The sequence below is a fragment of the Strix uralensis genome, chromosome 9 (genome assembly GCF_047716275.1).
Source record: "Strix uralensis isolate ZFMK-TIS-50842 chromosome 9, bStrUra1, whole genome shotgun sequence".
Taxonomy (NCBI): domain Eukaryota; kingdom Metazoa; phylum Chordata; class Aves; order Strigiformes; family Strigidae; genus Strix; species Strix uralensis.
Genome location: NC_133980.1, coordinates 24,873,152 through 24,896,065, shown reverse-complemented (window position 1 = coordinate 24,896,065; position 22,914 = coordinate 24,873,152). Strand labels below are relative to the sequence as shown.

Genomic DNA, 22,914 nt, shown 5'->3' with positions numbered 1-22,914 from the left:
ATACAGGGATACCCGTGGACTCCCTGGGCAGACAAGATACTGTTCTCAGGTAGAGGTGCAAGCCCAGCACCATTCCACTCACTTTGCTGAAGTTGTTCCAGATTAATACTGGTGTTACAGAGAACAACACGTTATCCAGAAATATGTCATTGTGATTTTATGTTAGCTCTGACATCTACTCATGTATCATGAGTGGGATTGCAAAGACATCCTTCCTTCCCCACTTACAATTAACAGAAAACCAATCCAGGAACTACACAAGGAAATGTGAAAGGAAGACTAGGAGATCTGGGAGCAGGGATACTCACACCAGGGCCAGTGGCAGTAATTCAGCTGTCTAGTGTCTCAACTGGCAAGCAGCTGAAGAACAGAAGCCAACATGGACACAACAAGCCTAAACATAAATGCTTCTGCTCTTGCTCTGTTATGTAATAAATCCAGGAGATTGCAAGGGATCTTATTACTCCTCCCCACCCCTGTGAAATGAGGGACTGACTTCATGTCAGGGCAATGAATCTTTCCTTTTCAACCTTTCCTCCTTCCCACCTCTGCCCCTGGATAAGCTCAAGTCCTTAAAGACCCGGGCAGTTGTATTTTAAGCAATTTAGACTTAGCTGTTGAAATTACTCAGACTTTGTTAAGGAAAAGCTTTCATCATTTTCTCTGAAAGTATGTGGAAAGAATGAACACCTTGGTGTTAAGTAATGACATCAAGTCTGGCCTGTAAAAAGCTTTTCTTGGAGAGCCCTGCAATATAATACCACAAAGACATCTGTGTAACTATCAGTGACGGCAACGGCTGGATAGCACACAGATAAGGTGACAGAACTGTGGATCTGGCTTAAACACTATGGTGCAAGGAACCATTAACACAAACTGCAAGGCAGAGAGTTTATTTCAAAGCAACTGTTGCTTAGGGTTACCTTCTTTTATTGTTCAGACTCGCGTGAGCCATCACGAATGTCTGAGTTTCAGTCGCTTCCTTCACTCGCACTATATTGTCTGATGACAGGTTCCCTTCTTGTTGTTTGGGCTGTCCACACACTTTATCAACCTGTACGAAAGGAAGGGAAAGGAAAACCAGGTTTGAATGGAAAAAACGATTTACAATTGCCCAAAGGTCTGCTTGTTCCTTGTGGTCGGTGTTTACTGCAAGAGAAGGTATCTGGATGAGAAAAAGATTTTTCTTTCCAGGACTTGGAACCTAGCCCCCTGCATAAGAATGACCAAATTATGAGGCAGTGCAAAGAGCTCTGCTGCCAGAAAGCCAACAGTCAGATTTGTCACTGGATACCTGGAATATAGCACACCTAGAAATAGGCTGAAATAGTGACTGATTGCCAAACCAAACTTTTATTTAGAAACACACTTGCATTTTGAAGGTACACGGATTTTGGTGGAACATCTGCCCTGTATATAGAGAGCAGAGTCTACTCGGTGTTTGAAGGGGCTTGTAACCAGAAGATGCTTGAGACTTCCAGCACCTTTAACTAGACAATGTTCCCTTAAAACAAGGAAATGAGCAAAAGGAGTCAGCATCAACAAATCACTGTCAGTAAAGTCTTTTCTTGGACAAAACAGAATGAAAAAATAATTTTCAGCCCTGGTAGTCAGGAGTGTCTTGGATCCTAGGTTTGGAACGCTAACATTGCTCAGTCATTTGCCCTTCCTGAAGCCTCTCATAGGGGATTTGGTACAAGACCAGGAGAAAGCAAGCTTGTGTTTATCCTTTTGCACTGTGGATATGACACTGCTCCTGCATCCTGCCACATTTATTTGCTGTAACATCTTTAGGTGAGAATAGTAAAACAATCCTCTCCCTTTTCTAATCCACAAATAAGTAATCTGTAATGTTTTCACCTACACTTAAATCCTCAAGCAAACATGAAAAGAAGACAAAGGAAGTCCTACTGTGGGCATGACACTACCAGAGACGTTAATCACACAGAAACCGTCATCCCACACTGCACTGAATTTGGTGTCCCTTCTTCAGTTTTCCATTATAACCAGACTGAGATGGATTCTTGCTGGCCTGTACATTTTACTGCATCTTTAAAACTCTGAGTCACAGCTGCTTATCTACTGAATATTTCAGACCATGGAAGACTTCAAATAATTTTCCCTGCCCCTTTTCACCACGCTGTATACATCAGCATAAGTACAGGACAATTTGCTCTACCTTAGCCCATTTCCTCCAGGAAAACTACTGCTATGTAAAGCTACGACATTTTCCTCTGAAAAAATAGGCCAATCAAACATGAAAAGTTGGAAGCTGTGTAGGCATGACACTTAACATTAACTTTAGTTGTATGAGTTACGGCCTGGTCCAGTATAATATGCTGTGAAGAACCTAAAACTGTAGCAACTGAATGAGAACATACTGGATTAATCCTGACGTATCTCCAGCAGTCAGAGCGGGAGCCAGCTGCCTCACTCAACACCACGCACTGTGTATATTGTTTTGGTCTCACCAGGGACTAGCACAGCATTGTTTTAAAACACAGCTTTGTGAAATAAAAGCATCTATTTCAGTCCCTTCTAAACTTCTGAAAAGAAAAAAAACAACACTCTATGCAAATGAAAATGTAAACCAAAAATGCCTTTTGAACCTTTGGAGCTGAACAGGAGGTATAACACAGCTGGACCACATTCCTGCACAGGATGCTCTCTCTCCTGTGCCTCAGGTTTCCCAGGTCTCCTACAGCACGCAGACCCAAATTCCCAGCACAGGTTTCTGCAAAATCCATCTTAGATTACATCATGTCACTAAAGTTCATGTCTTCATATTACATACACCTCAGATCTAGTCACTGTGGATTTAAGATAGTTTTAACCAACTAACACCAGAGTGGTTTGGAAAAGCAATGTGGTTCTCATATACATAAGCAATGAAGAACTCCAAGTTTTTTGTTTTTCCTATGAGAAGTTTCAAAGAGGTTTAGAGTCATCATTTTTGTTGCGAATCAATAGTTTAAGCATCCAAAGGAAAATCCTCATTTTGTTTTGATTTATATTTTTGATACCATAGAAATAAAATGACTCTTTAAATTGCAAAAGTTTCAGTATTTTCTGTGCCAAACCCTAACTTCAGGGTTTTCTTTTTAACCAGTAGTAACAGTTTCCTGCATATCAAATAAAACCACAGTATTTTAAGGAAAAACTTTTCTCAGTGGAAAATTTTAACCAGTTCTACTCCATTAAAAATCAAGCAATTCGTTAAATGAAAAGGCAAATCACATTCACACCTTTTTGTCATGCGGGCCTTTTAGTGCCATTTTTCTCATAAATATGCTAAGAAACACCAGCAATGTTCCATAATTTAAACTACGGCACAGACATTTTAATCTGAAGTGAAATTAACAAAATGAAAGATACAATAATGATATGTTATTTGTAACATCAGTAGCTCTTAAATGTCTCAGCTGAGATCCAGACTGCATTTTACTGGAAAGAAAAAAAATTAATGTGAGGCAGTCCCTGCCAAACAACATCTGACACTCAAAGGAACAAAAAATGATGGGGAACTGGTACAGAGGCACAAAGCAACTTCTGCAGTGTCACACGGGGGCCAGGGCAGACCACAGCTCACCCTGTGTGCAGTCAGTGCCCTGGCCACCCTCAGCCCAGCCCCAGCTCCCCAGGCTGCTCCCACCTGTGCTGCAGGGCACTTCCAACAGGGCCAGCTCAGCAGCCCTCTCTTCTTCCCATCCCTTCCAGCATGAAGTTGCTTCAAAGTTAGCATGGATCACCAGATTTTCTTCATTCCCAAACTCTTCGGGGCAGCAAGGATGGAGGAGTTCACCCTACCACTGCTCCCGTGGTGGTACAGCTGGTTTGAAAACTTTGGCCTGTGGGTGTACCCTACACGTTCGGATGCAAAGACCAAACTCCCACCCCAAATGATTGTCTCCCATGGCTTGAGTTATCCCTGTTCGGCATATTTGTTTCAGATTTTGAATGAGTTAAATAGAAACCTGATTTTTATTATTTTTTAAAATTTTTTCATGTGGACTAATTTTGACATCTCACTGAAACATGTATTTTTCCTGCAAAATAAAGTAAGAGAAGAGGCTGAATTTTACTAGCTAATTTTGGCAGTCATAAAGTTGACGGCAAGAATGAGAACACTCATGTACAGAAAACCATCTTAAACTTCCAGCTAGGACATTTATGAAAAATGAGTTAATGCTGTGTAAATTAAAAAGTATGAGGTATGCCATTAAAGAAAAAATAGTGCTTTCTGGAACTGCAACATCTGGAATCTACTGCTACAAATTACCTGTCTGTTAACAACGGTAGGGAACACGGAGGATTTCCCTCCCACCCTCAGGGCACCAGACAACTGCACTGTCAGTTTAACTCAGAGCTCATGAATCAAGCCTCACCACCCAAAGGAAAAATAGTGCTACCAAAAATGGTGACTGGGATTTTAAAGATTTATTTCCTTGTATGTGTGACTTCCTGCTTCCAAGTTACCTCTTAAACTAAAAGTATAGACTAAGTGATACAAAAAATACCAAATATTGTGAAAAGTGAGACAACTGCAAAACATCAGCTGCAAAGAACTGGAGATACCCGGGATAAAATTTAACAAAAATTAGTAGAAACAGAAAATCCATTGCTCTTTTCCTAAATTCAATTTTTAGTACTCAGGATAATCAGGAATCAAATAAAGGTTGACTAAGGTCATTTAGTTCTTTGATTTTTAAACTTAAAAAAAAGTCTGCCAATCTTAAAATTACATACTGATACAAAATCATCGCTCATTAACCATAACAACGCAAAGGTTATTCCTCTTGTCTCTTTGATGATATTTAATCAAGTCTGCCTTCTAACAGTGAACACCTATAGCTGAAAACTAGTATTCCTCATACCTCATTACTTTCTGAATGATCAATAATTTTTCACAATTCTATACACTTTTTTTTGGATTAAAGCTTTTTTACTTATACACCAATGATTCTTCTTAAATATCTATCTTTCTAACAACCACAGCTACATTTCTTCTCCTGTGAACTTTCCTTTGTAATGAAATACAGAGTTTTATATATATGGATTATTCGACCTCTTACTATTTGTTCTTTAAAAGAATGACCATTTACAATTATTGCAGAGGCTTAACAAAATAAATTGAAAAAATCTCATCCAAAATCTTTTGAACTCTTGCAGCTTGAGCAACCTTAAACATTGAGGTCATATTTAATATACCTAATATAATTAAACAGGGGAAAAATGTCATGCCCTTCTGAATACCAAGAGAATCTTAACCCTCTAAAGCAGGAGACCTTCTCACTAGTTCAGAGCAGTAATTTTCTTTGATTTTGTGACAGGAAGCTTAGTATTTTAAAATACAAGATTCTTCTAGTGATTGGGCTTTGAGTTATTATTAAAATGCTGACACATTTTCCAGCAGATTTCCACCCCCTTTAATCTGTAACCCAGTTCAGCTCTGCAAAAACTCAGCATCTGGGTGAACACCTCTGACAAATTACACCCCTCAGCACAGATTCATGATGGCTGTGCAGGCGTCAGCACAGCCACACCCCGCAATACATGTGCCACAAACACATCTCAAATCAGAATTAGAGTTTGCTGGTTCCAGCTGCCAAGTTTGAAGTGAGGGAAGCAAAAAACACTGAGTTACCAGGAAATGAGGTTTGAATTTTCAGACTTGCATGTTCACCATGAGATCTTATTTCCTTTGGGTCAGACATATACCTATCACTTGATTACCAATGGCACAAGACACCAACAGATACCTTGTTTGCTATTTTTTGTTGACCAAGGCATCAACCAAAGTTTATTATGTATATACAGAATCTTCTCCTTTGCAGTGGCTGTCACCTATTGCTATTGTATTGTTGCAAAATGCTCATTTCCAATGCTCAAAAGATGAGTGGGAGCACATTTAATAAAATGTAAGCCAGAGCTTATTGCTCATTGACACTGTCTATAGCTTACTGAACAAAATCTTGCACTCAATGAAGAAGCAATGAAGAGACAATAAGAAGGATCATTAGGAGAAGAGAGCAAATAACCTTTGATTTTGCCTTCTTGTAAATAATCTCTCTCTTGTGGAATATGTTACCTATGACAAATGCAGCATTTCACCGGTAGTAAAGTTCAACGATATATAAACAAACTATGGCATTTATTTTCCTACAGGAATACATTGTATTTCACTTGGGAGGGAAGCATTCTCCTTTCTCTCATCTTGAATCTATTGGATCATTTAATGTAAATTAATTTTCTACAAGTCTTCTGAACACTGGCAGTTAGAGAAGTTGACCGTTACTAGATACTAGAGATTCCTCCAAGGAGAGCAGCATTATGAATTCCTCAGGGGCAGAAAAACCTTCTGTTGGAGCTGACACTTACTTAGACATCAAGGAATTCATCCATAGAATTTAAATCCATAAGAAATGAGGCTCTTGTTCTCTGCTGCATCTGGAAATACCTGGCTTTAATCAAGTTATTTGAATTACAGTAATATTTCTAGGTTCAGTTTTGGAATCAAGATACAAATGTGCCAGAAATAAACAACAGTCCTGTAAAAGGAAGAGCACACGTTCTGAGGAAACAACAAGAAACTATAGGCGTATCCTGAAAAAAGATGGGCAAGTACAAAGAGATTGAGATACAGATGGTCCTGATATTTTTATGAAATATCTGGGCTCCTGTTACTCTTAGGCATATCTCACAAGCTTCCTCAAACAAAAAAAAAATCAACAGGAAAGTAGTCTTGTCTTAGCAAGAATGCAGAAATAATGGAACGCTATTTAACATAATTGACATGGATGAATTGATGCTGAAATTATTTTCAGTTCCCCAACTTAACCCCATCTATTTCAATGATCTTACATGCTTTGGTGTGCTACTGTTCTGCACCCGAATCCAAGGAAACTCTTCCCCCCATACAAGTGTACAAGGATGAGGCACTTCAACAATCAAACTGAGAGTATCTTCTTGATTCTCCTTAACTGCAAGAGAAAGTCTGTCACAGGTTGTAACGCTGACAGCTTCTGCTGTCTCAGAAAGGTTTGGAAACAGTAACTATAAAAAATTTGGATGTCAGCCTGCAGAGTTGTTTGACAACAAGTTATAGTTTAAGATCCTCACGCTTTTTCTCTGGGGACTATATCCCCCATACAAAAAGGGAAGAAAATGTGTAAAGGTTATTTAGAGTCTCAAAAAGCTGGAACTTGAAACCAGTAAATCCAGAAATCTCTAATGAATTCCCTGGCTAAAAATGTGGGCTATAAACTTTAGGCAGCCATTTGAAGGTCAAGGAAGGATTAAAGGAAACCAGAGACCAGTTACACTTCAGACATAGAACAGAGTTGCTAGAGCAACATCTGCCCAGAACAGGAACAAAGCTGCTACGCTAGTACAGAACAGGCAGATGCAAATCGCACAGCTGAAGTGATTCCTAGGTCTTTTGACCAGAGAGCACTATCCTTACAAAAAGTTCACAAATTGTAATGCCTTTCTTAAGGAAATGCCTGGTTATTGCCTCTTCTTTAATGATCAGTAGCCAAAAAGGTCTGAGAGAGAACCTCCCTAACCACATGGTAGGTTCAACCACCTAGGAAGCTGGACTAGTAGCAGGTATGCAGTTCCAAGCACACCATTTCAAACTCAAAAATGCGTTGCCATTTTACATGTATATATAGAGAAGGGAGTGTATGGGGAGAAGTAGAATTAATCAGTCATAGGGATTTTCAATATTGCGTAGGATGTCAACTCACACAAGCTTCAAGTCAAAAAGGGGCAGCTTTCAAGTGTATAGAATTTATAGGAGAATAATTTACACAGCTGCAATCAACTTCCTCTTATATATTTCTTAAGGTCCAACCAGAGGTATTACAAGGCCAAGAAGTACTCCTGGACGTCCTTATAAAAGTGTTACTAGAAGATTCTGTTCATCTGTTCCACAATTCATCTTTCTTCATTTTTAACTGAGAAGGTCAAGTTTCCAGGCTACTAGATGTATTGAGAAAGACAAGTGTTCAGCAGAAGTGGAGTAGCAGTAGTATTCTGCAAACAGCCCTGAAATTGGTTCTTGAAAAGAGAAAAGTGCTGTGTTAGGAGGTTTTGTGCTTGTGTGAATCAACATTGTTGTCTTTTGTAGGTTCTGTCTGTGGCAGAAGAGACATCCTTTCAGGCACCAACACTGGGCACACACAATGGTTAAATTCTGCATCAGCTACCCAAATGAATCAAATTCTACAAGGCCTTCTCCCAGATTAAAAATGCAAATGATGAGTTACGAGAATTTGGGGCCTTATTCTACAACATCATTAAGAAAGAGTGGTTAGATAATCTGTAGTGAGCCAAGCAACTGGGCATGCCATGAAGCCTGCATCTGAATGCATACATAAAAGTTTTGTTGAGGATTTCTGGAAAAATGTAAAATAAGGAAACACCTTACACTACATCAGATATTTCAAGAATTCTATATATCTTATATACAACAAATCTTCACCATAAATTACAATTATATTGTTTTCTGCTCTCACTGGCTTTTAAAATTGCATACACTGGTCAGGATATCAAACAATCCACAATTTATCTCCACGTGTATAATATTTTAAGCACACATAAGTCAATAACTTTGTCTATTTTGTCAGGGTTTTTTTAAAACAGTTTTGTTCAAATTGTATATATATTTACCCAGCTGAAAAGAGAAGTGGTAATCATTTATAAAGCCAAAACAAAATATAAACAGCACCTGAGAGGTAATGACAGCTCCCCTCCTCCCCCACAATACCCCTAAGATTCAGGACTAATCTTTCCTGGCTTGTGTTAGTTATGACATTTGTCTTTAGATATTGACAACCTAGAAAGGTTAAGCTCAATTTTACAATTAATTACAAAAACCCAGTATGGAAGGAAGGTTCCACTGGGAATCAATCCAAGTGAGTCACTTTAAAAGCTCTCAGAAAAATTAGGTAACTTGAAAGATAAGAAGAAAATAAATTAAAAGATTCTATTTGAATTTTCCTTTTATTACTTCTCATATTAATTACCGTGTATCAGAACAGTATTGCATGTTCTGTGTTTATTATTTATTTCCATTCTTAAGTGAAAGCAATTATCAAAATATTACTGGAATTTCTTTTATCACTGGGAGCTTAAAATGTATGAAGAAAACCCCTTCATAGTTTGCTCTTCAAAGGTTCAATAACCAAGTACAAAAAGTAGCAGAGAAAGATCATACATCTTACAAACACACATACCTAGATATATATATACACATAAAGGAAAACACACACATATCCTTTTAGGGCTTCCCTACTACGCAAGTGTTGTACAGACTAACCAAACTGTAGCAGTTATCCCTGCAGATAGAAGTCCCTAGCACAGACTGGTTCCCAGCAGAAAGGCGGTACCACCACCACCTGCTGCAGTCCCCCACCAGCAGCAAGGGCAGGACCCAGTGGTGATATTCCTTAGCCCTTTGCAGTCAAAGCAACCAAGCGTCAGTATCGGGGTTCAGCTGCGCTAGTGAGGCCCATTTTGAGCTGGCCTGGTTAGAGATAGCTCCATCACTTAATGCGATAAGGACTGGCAACCTCTAGCAGCAGGGGACTGACAAGCAGAAGGGATCGTACCCATGATTCAGGCAGGTCACCATTTGGCACAGGCAATTCTATAACATCTTCCCTTAGACTCAGGTAACTCCCTAGATATCTTTAGTCAAAAAACGAGTGCATCACTCTTCAATTTGCTTTAAGTCAGATTAGAAGACAGTCACATAAGGAACTATAAATACCTTACTCTTGATGATGCCCAAGAGCTCTCTGAGACAAGATTGGGACCCTGTTCACTAAATGCAGCTAGTTTGATCACCACCCCAACATGGTCAGTCCCACTATTTTTAGCGAGTTTCAGTTGCCCAGCAGCTGAATTCACAAGATGGCCCAGTGACATAATGAATCAACATGGAGGGGAGGCTACTGAAGGAGGGAGTGTTACTCCCTAACTTGCATCTCCTTTCAGGATTGCCAAAGATGACTGGGTAGAACAGACCATTAGTCTGACCCAGCTGGAATCTTATGTTCCTCTATACACAGTTATTGCAATCATAATTACAACTGAATAGCAGGAATGATTTTGAATAACTGGCCAAGTTGACTGCAAACACTCATTCTTCACATATGAACAAATAAACATTTGTAATTAATTACTAGGAACCTGAGCCAGATCTGATCCATGGATAACTCAGTCACATAATTCTCCAAGCGTGCAATGCAGCTTCATTTTCAAGCTTAACATGCTTTCGTAGATGGGCACCACCACTCAGTTACTTAGGCACAAGCCCAGACAATCAAACCAATCATCCTAGCAGGTCTTTCGGTATATTCGTTCTAAACACAGCTTTCAACAGAAGTGGTTTGTTTCTAGTCTTCCTATAATGCAAACAGAATTGTTTCTTAGTAGTTTTCATGTGGCTGGCATTATGCAGTATATCCAAAAGAAGGTGATGAACAGTAACACAGAACAAGATTCATTTTTTGCTTACTCCATGAATTACATGATTCAGTGTCTGTAAAATACTACATTAATTAGATCTCTAATTATGCAAAGAAAATACATAACTGTTTGTGCTACAGGCTGTCAGATAATTTGAAATGCTTCTCAAAACCATCATGTATTCTGTGTGAGTTCCTCTTCCTCTGCATGGTGCTTGAAAGCAGGGTTGCATGAGCTGGGGACAAGTCCCAGGGTGATGAAGGGACAGGCAGAATGTCCACACAGAAAAGAAGAGACCTCAGGCTCACAGGCTTGACAGCTCCTCGTCAAAATCTCCCCTTTCTCTGCACGTAGATACATCCTAAGAACAAAGTTTCAGGAAAATAAATGGAGGAAACATTCCCTAAGTAAAAGGGTTTACTGGAAATCTCTTTGAGAAAGACTGCTTCTGATACTTTAAACTGACATCTGAGTATATTCAGGGGGATATTTACAGGGAAGAGGGCATCCCTGATGCTAATTTGCAATTGTTGATGCTGCAAATGTGATCCAGACTTTAAGACACGAGTCATGCATATCCTATATATTTAGGAGCACTGATATTCCTATCCTGAAAACATTTGCCAAAAAAGGTAATCAAGAGCATGAAAAAACACCAATTTTCAGCAAAATTTTAAAATCCTTCTTTTTTTTTTTCTGTTCATCATTACTACAAGCATTGAGTTGGATAGGTGAAATTCCTGAACTTCCTCTTCCAAAAGACACTATGAAGGTGACCTAACCAAAATACATAGGAAGTCAGAAGGACATTATACTTTCACATTGTTATATTAGCTGAAATAATGCTGTAAGTTTATGCAATCACTAAATAAACATGTCAATAACAATGTCAAGACCCTCAAAGGTCATCAGAATCACCTTCCATTTTGTATATAACAGGAATATAATAATTAGAAAAGACTGGTAAACACATTCAATTCTTCCTTTTTCATGAGATAGATCATTTCAATTATGATTTGCTGACAGTTGCTGTCAAAATCAACATGCTCGAGGGTAGGGAGGCTCTGCAGAGAGACCTGGACAGGCTGGAGCGATGGGCTAAGGCCAACTGGGGGAGTTTCAATAAGGCCAAATGCCAGGTACTGCACTTGGGTCACAACAACCCCCAGCAGTGCTACAGGCTTGGGGAGGAGTGGCTGGAGAGCTGCCAGTCAGAGAGGGACCTGGGGGTGTTGATTGACAGCTGACTGAACATGAGCCAGCAGTGTGCCCAGGTGGCCAAGAAGGCCAATGGCATCCTGGCCTGTATCAGAAATAGCATGGCCAGCAGGGAGAGGGAAGTGATCTTACCCCTGTACTTGGCACTGGTGAGGCCGCACCTCAATTACCGTGTTCAGTTTTGGGCCCCTCACTACAAAAAGGACATTGAATTACTCGAGTGTGTCCAGAAAAGGGCAACAAAGGTGGTGAAGGGTCTGGAGCACAGGTCATAAGAGGAGCAGCTGAGGGAACTGGGGGTGTTTAGTCTGGAGAAGAGGAGGCTGAGGGGAGACCTCATCGCCCTCTACAGCTACCTGAAAGGAGGTTGCAGAGAGCTGGGGATGAGTCTCTTTAACCAAGTAACAAGCGATTAGGACAAGAGGGAATGGCCTCAAGGGCACCAGGGAAGGTTTAGACTAGATGTCAGGAAGTATTTCTTTACAGACCGGGTTATTAGGCGTTGGAATGGGCTGCCAGGGAGGTGGTGGAGTCCCCATCCCTGGAGGTGTTTAAGAGTAGGGTCGACATAGCACTGAGAGATATGGTGTAGATGGGAACTGGCAGTGTTAGGTTAATGGTTGGACTAGATGATCTTCAAGGTCCTTTCCAACCTAGTTGATTCTGTGATTCTGTTTTCTCATGCCTTTTTTTTCTGAACACAAGTCATTTCAGATGACACTGAAGACTTAAGTAATTATTCAAGACCTGTAGCTACCTGTGTAGGTAGCACAATTATCAGGGGCAGCTGCAGCCACCCTTGTTTAAAATATTTAGAAGACACTTTTCATGTTGAGACAAGTACATTACACTTATAAGCAAATTCTAAGACTTCTCTCCTGCCTCCTAAGGAAATCGCTTCTAATGCAGGAGTGCTGTGTCGCTTATAGAGAGTACCAAAACAGTTGTTTTTTCCCTTTACCTTAGGTATCAGGCAGATATTATTAGGAGTTTTACCTTCAAAGAGGACTGGGACCCTGCACAGAGTGCAAAACCTAACTTCTCCTGGAGGCCTGAATTGTCCCATCTATTGGGACAGGCCTCACTGACATCAACAGGCCTTTGGTTTCTAAATGTGTGGCAGGCAGACTCCAACCTTGTATGCTTGGTGACAGGATTTACTACAGTGATTAACATGGATCTACTTAGGACTATTAAACCATTAATGCCATTTTACTGGTTGAGCATTTCCACAGTTGAAATTAGATGAAGATCCTAAATCTGCAAGAATAAGTCCAAACTGCAGACCAGACCTTCAATATTGTACCTTTGAATTTCATCAAGACAGAGACCCTTCTAGCAAGACATTAAGCACAATTTATTTTCTAGTATATGCATCCTGGTTTCAACTTAAGGGTCAACGGCCAACTGAAAAATAAAGGAAACAGTCTCAAGAAAGCATCATCTTAAACTGCCTGCTCTCTGCAGAATTCATTTTGACTGTGCTCAGAGTGCTGGAATGGTGCCATTACGGCAGTTGGGTGTTAAGGAAGAGAAACAGTATGAAAACAGAGCTGAAAAGAAGGAATAAAGATGCTTATAACATACCCAAGACCATGACTCTTCATTTACGGTTGTCAGGCCTTTTTCATTCCAAACTTCATTTCTGATCCATGCTTTGTTAAAATAAAAGCACCAGAAGGATCCACTTTCAACTGTTATATCTAGCCAAGAAGTCTTGCTGTTATTTCATAGTCTAGAGACTATTTCCTCACTGATGGTACACTAAAATTTCTGAGATCCATTCATGTACTTGTCTGACCCATTTCTGATTAAGTTCTGCAACAAGATGAAACAAAAAATAGCCTTTCTTTAGGTTTGAAATTTCTCAGACTTTGTATAAAATCTCAGAGAAATAATCATAGAAAATATGAAGGAAATTGGACAGGTTGGTTCTGAGCTGAAGGGTAGTGAAAACTTAACATTTTGACTTTCAAAACTACATCATAAACCAAACTAAGTCTCCTTTTACAATGTTAAGTCTTACGCAGTTCAAGATTGACAAACTCAGGCAGGGACATCAGGCATAGTCAACAGGGAGTTACACAGTCACTTCAATAAACTGTGACTGCGTCCATTTAACAAAAACTGATCACCTTTTGCTGGTAACTGACTGGATATGAGTTACCAGCTCTGACAACATGCTGAATTACTGTTAGCAGTGCTGTCAAGAATCAGTCGTGCTTTATCAACCATGCAGTGAAGCAGTACATTATGCATCATACCACATAAAAAGCAGCACAGTGAACATGGGTGGAGCTTTAAAGCCCACTGAGAGTATGCAGAAAGCTGACAGAAAAGAAGGATTCTCAGCACAGAACCTAAATTTGCATGGAAAAGATGTCCCAAAAGGGCAGAGGATTGGGTATCAGAAAATTTTAATTGAGCCAACGACATGCCTTAGGGGTGAAGGCTAACGGCATCCTGGACTATATTAGGACAAGTGGTGATCTTCCTTCTATTCAGCACCAGCAAGGCCACACCTAGAATACTGCACCCAGTTCTGGACACTAGGTGACCCTGTCTGAGCAGGGCAGTTGGACTAGATGACGTCCCAAGATCTCTCCCAACTTCAACCAATCTGTGATACTGAGAATTCACTTTTCTATTTCATTTGTGACTTCTGGTAAATCACCTAAGGGTAAAAAGCACCCTCCTCCTACCCAGAAGACACTTAAGAGCAGGAAATTTAAAGTTTGGATGTCCTTGATGGACAATACGGATCCTTAATGGCAGCACAAGAAATCTCAGAAAAGGACCCAACCCAAGCAAGCACCCAAAGCAGGAGAAAACAACAGGTATGTAAGTGTATACGAGCCTCTACATTTTCTCCAGTGTTCCGGTACTTCACTAAAGACTCATCTCGCCCCTGTTGAAATGAGCAATACAAGATTAAGATTCAGCACTTTTGTTTGCTACCTCTAAAAGGCACACAGGGCTTCCCTTCCTTATAGGAGACCAAGTGATTAAGCCACTATATAATGGCAGAAACCAGATAAGGAGCAGAGGCAAGAGAAGTACCAAGCCTGATGGGAATTAGGTGTAGTCAAATTTCTATCACTCAACACACATTCTAAGTACTTCAAAAGAAATGAAAAAAGAAATTTGAATTTTAGGAGGCAAAATAACTCAGCTAAATTCAGATAGCTCGTGAACAACAATTTAAAAAACCAAAATGAAACAAAACACACTATTAAAAAGCACAGTAAAACTTCCCCATCAATACTTGCCTACCTACTTGCAAACTGATAGTATAGCATAGCATTCATAGAACAATTATGTGCTCAGTGAGACTATTATGCTTCTGGGAAGTACTCTGCTCACTTCTAGCTTCAGTCTTGACTGGCATTTGTCAACACCGCAACTTTCCCATCTTACAGCCCTCATCTCAAAGTAGGCGGTAACTCTTTTTATTTTTAGCCTCATTTTTCAGACAATGAGGCTAAGGCAGAGAGATTAACAAATCTGAGAAAAACACATAGGATAGGCTTGGAACTGACCAACTCCTGACAACCAATTTAGTTCTCTGACAATTAAATCACATTCTGAGTTCAAAAGCTCTGGCAAAGTGCCTGCATGAGTAGATACTTGCTTACTTAAAACTTGCAGATTTGCAGAATTGGGGTACAAATCTCACAAGAGCGTGGTCTAACAAACAGCCTAGTGGATCCCAAGCTGCCTCTGCAGACCCAAATGTGCAGACAATCCAGGCATGATGCACCCAGTTAATGTCCAAGACCACCCAGCAGCCCAGCATAGCAACAGGAGTTGGCAATCCTCAATGCAACCCAACTTATTGTTTAAGGCTGTAATTAAACTGCCCTGAATACACAAACTTGTTTTGTTCAATAATTGTTTTACTTGCCTAAAATAGGAACTGGAAGCAGTTGATTTGAGCTATATGGTCTGTGCTCATCCGCTTTTCAAAACATATACCCGAGTTTTTCATTAATAACATGCATTTCTTTACTTCCTTCAGTGCACTAGAGAAGAGTATAATTTCCCTTTTTCTCCAGCCACAAGAAAGCACTACTGGCTCAAATCAAAGATAAATTAAGCCACTGGTCCTTTCAATGAATGTGCCAAGAGACACTGCCCTCAAAAAGAAGGCCCACAACAATGTAAAACAAAGAAAAAGGAAAAAGTAATTTACTGTTTAGGTTGCTTAGCCTGAATCCCAATCTCTGTTCCCTGCTCTGAGCCTGGGCTGGTGAACTGGCACTTTCAGTCAGATGGCACCAGGCTCACATCTGTGCTAAGGGCAGACCTGGTCAGGTCGCATGTTCTGAGCATGGGACCTGCTGGGTTGACCTGTCCTCTCCCTCCCACAGCACAGCACCTGCATCTCTCACATACACAGCACACTGCTGCCACTGCCTGCACCCACCTATGCCTGCAGCGTTGGACCCTGCTACTAAACAGGTACCACAGGTATTGTGCTGCAAAAACACCTGTCCTTCCCAGCAGAATGCTGTGCTCGGACACCCTTTGAGCAGCAGCCCCATTCCAGTGCCCCTCCCCTTGCCAGGTGGTTCCATCTGTGTTCCTGCCCCAACAGACCATGTCCCTCACAACCTTCAAAGCAGCACTCAGCTCGGACAACTGTAACAGCAGTTTCAACTTCCTAAACAACTTGCCTACGAACTGATAGCTTTGGGAAGTCCTAACTTGCCTTCTTTTTCTTCACAGCATCTTCAGTGGCATATCCAACTAAATGGTCACTTGAGAGGCTTAATGCAAAACAGGAGAGAGCACAGCTATTTCATTCTCATATCTTGATGCCCATGGCTCAGTTTTTTTCCTTTGACCTCCTTATTTAAGTAAGATCACTATAATACTGACCTAAAAGGCATCCAGCACAGTTTTGATCTTGCAAATTCTGGGGTATGTTCTCCCAAATTTAGCTAATAAATCAGCCAAAAGCTCAATTTTCAGCGCCTACTGGGATAGAACCTGAGGTCTTGTTTAGGGGCAAGTTCTTGAAGGAAGAACCTGGCAGGTTCTTAGCACTAAGGCTAAGAGTCATCATCTTGTTGCAGAAAACAAACCAAAGCTGGGGAATATACACGTACCTGAGATCATTTCATTACCACACAAAGAATCTACCACAGTTACAATTTTATCTTCAATTTCAGACTCTTGCAAGGCAACATAACTAGATATAGGCAAGTAGCTACTTGTAAAACCTTGTAACCTCTCAGCAACAAATAATAGCGAGTAAAATATTAATCACAAAACATTTCTTTCTCATTTCTTAAACTGCAACATTTATTTCCTTATTGCCTTCTGCACAGTTTCTTTCTACTCCAAAATGTGTGCAGAATCTCAACACCAATAGTTTCACTGATGTCAGCTCATCAGTTTACTTGGGGCCCAGTTTGGCCTGGTTTTGAGCTAACTGGAACTGAATATTAAAATACACTGACAGCGTCCTGAGTGTCCCATAAACATTATAATTTTCATTATTCAATATGCATACAGGATAAATGTAATAAAAACTAGAGTATAGGAACCAGCTCAAAGTTCTTCAGCCACAGTTTATCAAATCACCATCAGCAATCGACATCAGTAAGCAAAATGTGATAATAGCAGTCTGCTATTTGTTTACCTAAGCAAAAAGAGTTATGTCCAACTTTCTTCTCATAGGTAAGAACTGACATGACAAAACCTGTTACCATAATCAGACAAAGAGGACTGAACAATCACGGAGAGAAATCTTTTTCCCGAATTATAGATGTTTAAGTGAATCCTGAAGCCTAAATCCTAGAAGTCTTGGGTTGAGATTCTTTAATGTAAGAAATATAATTTGGGATGGGAGGGCAGTGCTACATAGCATAAATTTTTTACTGCCTTTACCTAAAGTTGTGTATATGGGCATTGCTACTCTGAACTACACTATGGCATAGGATACTTATGAAACACAGTTGGGCTTAAATGCTTGCTGAAGTGGGTAAAGCATGAGAAGAGGACAGTGGTTTGCAGGGTATAACAATCTCCCAGGAAAAAATAGACACAAAGGGCTCCTCTCATTTATGCTGTGGCCTTTCTGCTGCTTTGATCAGGCACTGAAAAGACCTATGTATACAACTTAGTACGACAAAACTTTCTAGAAAGGCCATAGAATGAATGGGAATCAGGACCAAAATCCCTTCTTTTCATATCCATTAAAAAAAAAATAATTTAAAACCTCAGCAACCTAATAAAACATATGGGAGGTTAAAAAGTAAAACTGACTTTTTCTAAAACAGGTCTTAATAGAAGCATGCCTGTAATAATGAAAAAAGGTAAATGAAAAGCATTCCAATTCCTGTTATTCTTTGAGTTAGACCATGCCCTTGGGTAGTACACGAAACCCCAGAAATGCAAAATATGAAAGTAATAAACATACAATTGCTCAGAACTTGATAATGATCTCTGTGAAACAAAATCTGAGGAATTTGGGTGGCTTTGATGATTCTGAACATGGAATTAAGCTGAATGTATTTTAAATTAAACCTAAAATAAAAACAGCTGCTGGAAAACATGCATGACCAAATTCTTCATCTGAACATGTGCTGGTTTTGGCTATTTTCTTTTAGATTTTAAAACTTCACTGGCATTCTGTATATTCAACTCCAGTATAAACTAGAGTAGCTACTGTTGGCATTCAGTTAAGCCAATCTAATTTTATAGATGTTTGTCTAACAACTCAGAACCACTGCTATTTCCATCAGTGAAGGATTATACCACCAAATAAGTTTATTCACTGTGGTAGCTGCAGTTCTATGTGCAATGGGGCCTAAGAGACATAGAGTCATCATTTAGGTTCATGAAGTTCATCCCACTGCTCTGCCGGCAACATTTGGAGTCTAATCCCATGATAAAAAGAAAGACTGCTAATTAATTTTCCAAAGAGTTAATTTTAGCAACAAGATGGATTCCTAACTGGAATTTTCCTACATGAAAACTACTTATTCCATTTAAAAAAAAAGATTTAGACTGCTTAAGAAACAGGGGAACAATACAGGAGAAGAAATGACTTGGTTTGCTGATACATATGAAAAAGACTATGCCATCATGGCAAGCCAGAGGGCAAACTTAACAAGATGTATAGAATATGCTTCCACTTGTGATTGAATTACCAAATAAAAGATATCCATGTCACAGTGGAAATGCCCTAATCAAATAAACTTTGAAATACCATTTATTTGGGAATCTGATCTCCTACTCTCAATTCTACAAGATTCTGTGGAAATTCAAGAGGGATGCAAAACATAGCACATTCTGCAGCACTTTGAATTTAAAAACCTTTCATACTTGCAATGATTTTGTAGATCTCAAAAGACTATAAACCATGTATATGCATAGTTCCCTTTGTACTTAGTAAGATGACAGCAAAAATCTAAGTAATTAATTTCACGGTGCATGTCTAAAAGTAGTTGTCTGTCCCACATTCACTTAGCTCTAAAACCTGGAGGTCTTAAAAGAAATATCCTAGGTCCTAAAAAAGTAATTCCTGTGAAACTGTTTCTTACTTTGTTTTAATCTCCTTGTAGCATCTGCATGTCTCAGAAAACTCTTTGCAGTGAAAAGACAGATGTTTTCATTAACCTAAAAACTAAAGGCCCATAACCATTGTCAAAATAAGGCAATATTAACTCTACCTAAACACCAGAAGATAACTGTTTTTAAAAAGCTACCCATAAATCTGAAATGTAATGAAATGTAGACAGAAAAAAAGGTTTCCATGGAATAGTTTTATGCATTTTGGAAAAAAAACAAACCAAAAATCAACCCAGTCTACATGCTACACTATTGATAATGCCTCCCAGTACAATGATAAGCTTTCATTGCTTTCTGCAAGGCATAATTCCCAAGAGTTTCATATAACCAAGTTATGCATAAAGCTGCCCATGACAGGCATAGCACATAATAGAGGACATGGAGCTTTATTTGCTCATAATCCTCAAGAGTGAATACTCCAGCTCCAACAGCTGTCTGCCTCCTCAAAATCCCGGTGTCTTCACCTAATTTGGCTACAAGAGGATGAGTTGGGATTGATACAACTCCAGAGTTTCAGATTTACTCCTTCCTGATCTGTTAAGTATTCATTTCACTCCTCCTTCTTCCCTCTAGACACCCTGACTAGTTGAAGGGACCCACTGATCTCAAACTGCCTGCCACAAGGCCCAGCTCTGAAAGTATCAGGCTATTTGAGGAAACAAACACATAGCTGAAAAGAGTCTAAAGGAAAGCAATGAAAAAGGTCAGAAATCTAAAGAATTTAACAAATAAAGGCTGAAGAAACTGGCACCAGTCAGCAAGAAAAAAAGATGATATAATCTTAAAACATGAAAAAATGTGCTGCATATAAGAATAATCTAGTCTCCATATCCTTATGGGAGAGATCCTTACAAGTAATAACAAGTTACAAGGGATATTTAAGTTAGAAATCGAGAGAAATTTTCTTACAGTAATAACAGAAAAACTTGAAAAGACTGTCTGGGGACATTACAGAATGTCCATCATTAGAGATCTTTAAGAAGTGTTTAAAGAACATCTGTTAGGAATGGCTTAAAGATAATTATTCTTTCCTCAGGCAAGGGACGGGTTACATGACATGCAGAAGTCCATCTGCTTACCCTATTCCTGTATGAGTAGAATATTTATTTCCTGCAGAGATGAAGCATTTTGCATTAAATACCGGCACAGGGGACAACACTGAATACCTGTGTGAAATTATACTACAATCACATCAGTCCACAAGCCCCCAAAAGGATGCCATTCCAATGAGACTGAGTTTCTCTGGTAGGAAGTCTCTGCCTCCTTGACGAACCCTCAGAGACCAAGGATTTTTTTGCCAGATGGCAAGTACTCAGGACCAGTGGATTCAACCCTCGGGAAGGCACATGTTTTCTGTGCATTTCTTTGTTATAGGATAGTGCATTGTTTCCCCCTGCACTTTATATATTTGCAATTTCAAAGACATTGTTGGGCTCCACTGTTACTCACCTGTTACTGCTCTTCACAGGAATGCAATTCCAGAATTGAAGTTTACTTGAAATTCATTTGAAAGGTTAATTTTGAAGAATCAGATTGAACATGCAGTAATATCTGAAGGATTTTTTTTTTTTTTAAACTTGGAAATAGAGCTGGAATACTGTCAGAAAACATGACAGCTCAAAAATTAGAATAACAATCAATCCCCAGTTTTCACAAATGGTCTTTTTATTCACACCCATGTGGCTGTTGACATTTTGACTTGCATGAATGGAAGATGTTCTCTTCAGGCCTTGACTCCCATAGCACCAATCCCTGCAGCAAGCAAGTTTTCAACAAGAGCAGCAGGCTTCAGAACTTGCCACTGTTAATTATTCTGTATGAAAAGAAGTGAAACTTGCATCATTTGAGAAACATTCTCCAAACATCACTTTTTAAACAACCCAAGGCAAAAGAAAAAAAAGCATTGTTCAAAATTAACCTTTCAAATAGAGATCAAATAAATTAGGGGGGCAGAGAGGCAAGAAGTAGCTGGAAGACAACCAGTTTTCAAAACAAAAGTCACAAAATGGAAGTATGCACTGGCAATAAGTAGCATGCATGTAATTTAGGCTATATCAACCTTGAGTTTATTACTGATCTTACTTAGCACTCCAACATTAAAATTTTCCCTTTATTATTATTGCTTCAAAATGGAGAATTCAAAAAAGATTTGTCATTAACAGGAAAATGGGCGTTGAAACAAATACTTTCCAAATATGGATAAATCCACTCTCAACCTTTTGAGAGGTTAACTACAACTAAGACAATGGTTGACATTCTCTCCATCCCTGCCATCTATGTCTTCCACCTTTGCCAACTAAATATTAAAATTTCCATATACAGCACAAGCTCATTGTAGCAAGTATTGGAGTTCACTCCCGATTAAGGTAGACACATTTGACTACGCTTTCCCTCCAACACCCCTTGGAACCACATGGAAATTATATAGCTCAGCTGAAGTGTCACAGCAAATCCTACCTTCTTTGTTGTTTTTTCCAAGTTTTTCAATAGATTATTATGGGCATTTTACTCCCATTTCATTATCAGGATATATTTACTAAATAAATTCTAAATAATGTCAAGATTGTCAGGAATCTGATCTTGGAACTACAAATTTTATTAAAGCTGTGAGCAAGCCAGTTTCCAGTAAGAAAATGTGCAAGAGCATGATAGCAGCCATTTCAACATGGTTTATTATTAATATTTCATGTTGTTCTTGACAAAAAAAGATGAAAAATTGCAGAAAATTAACATGAATAGTTTGCTTTTTATATGTAAGAGGGACTTGTCATCTCTTAAAATATCTTCTCATTCAGAATAGTTCAATCACCTCTTCTCAAGTATATGGACATAACATCTATTTTGCAAAAGAGAATTTAGAAGTCACATAAACGTCAAACTAATCAGTTACTTGTAAAAATACGGATGCTTGATGTCACATCATCAAAATATCCCAGAAAACATGTTCAACATGGATCCTACCATTGGAGTTCACCAGACTTAGCTCTTGATTCATTATTTGGAGCAGAATTGAGACCTAATTTAAGTTTTAATAGTTGTAAATAATATTACATCAATTTCTAATTTACTACTTAAATATGATACGTACATTCTGAGCATATCATCACTGTCACACTTAAGACCTACCACTTTCTTTAGAAGATGTGTATGAAACAGATCAAAACAACAGAATTAAAAGATAATAATTTTATTTAAACAAATGTTTTTACATCTCAACTCTTGCATAACTATATTCAGTAAGTTTAGAGACTTTCTGTATTTACCCTGGACTATGAAATGTAACAATTTGCATTTGGATATTCCCAGTCCATAATTTTGAATGTGGATTGCACTGTAACCAAATGTATTGTGTCAGAAGAATGCAAACTGCACACTCACAAGTAAATGAGATGGATATATAAAAATGTGTTAGATAATACGACTTGGAAGCTGAAGAAATTTTCAGTCACTCAAAAACCATGGCAATAAAAAGGAATAAAAGTATATTTTGCTTTGCAGATCTCAGTATTTTTTTACTCTAAAGCATATTAGCTTCCTAAGTAATTCACAATTAATGGACCTGTTCTTGACAGAAAATGCATATCTTATCTAAAAGGATGAAAAGTTTATTGCTCTTCCTCAAGAAGATTTAAGAGTTTC

General features: G+C 38.9%; 1 protein-coding gene across 3 annotated transcripts in view; it reads right to left on the bottom strand.

The window, feature by feature from the left end:
• Window positions 1–22,914, bottom strand: part of LOC141947086 (glypican-5-like) — a 396,015-nt gene that overhangs the window by 259,058 nt on the left and 114,043 nt on the right. For all 3 annotated transcript variants that reach the window (XR_012630020.1, XR_012630021.1, XM_074877779.1), the window contains exon 4: window positions 924–1,054. Coding sequence is in view for 1 of the 3 variants with exons in the window: in XM_074877779.1 (XP_074733880.1) it covers window positions 924–1,054 (131 nt within the window). In the remaining 2 variants the exon portion in view is untranslated. The remainder of the gene's footprint in view (window positions 1–923; window positions 1,055–22,914) is intronic.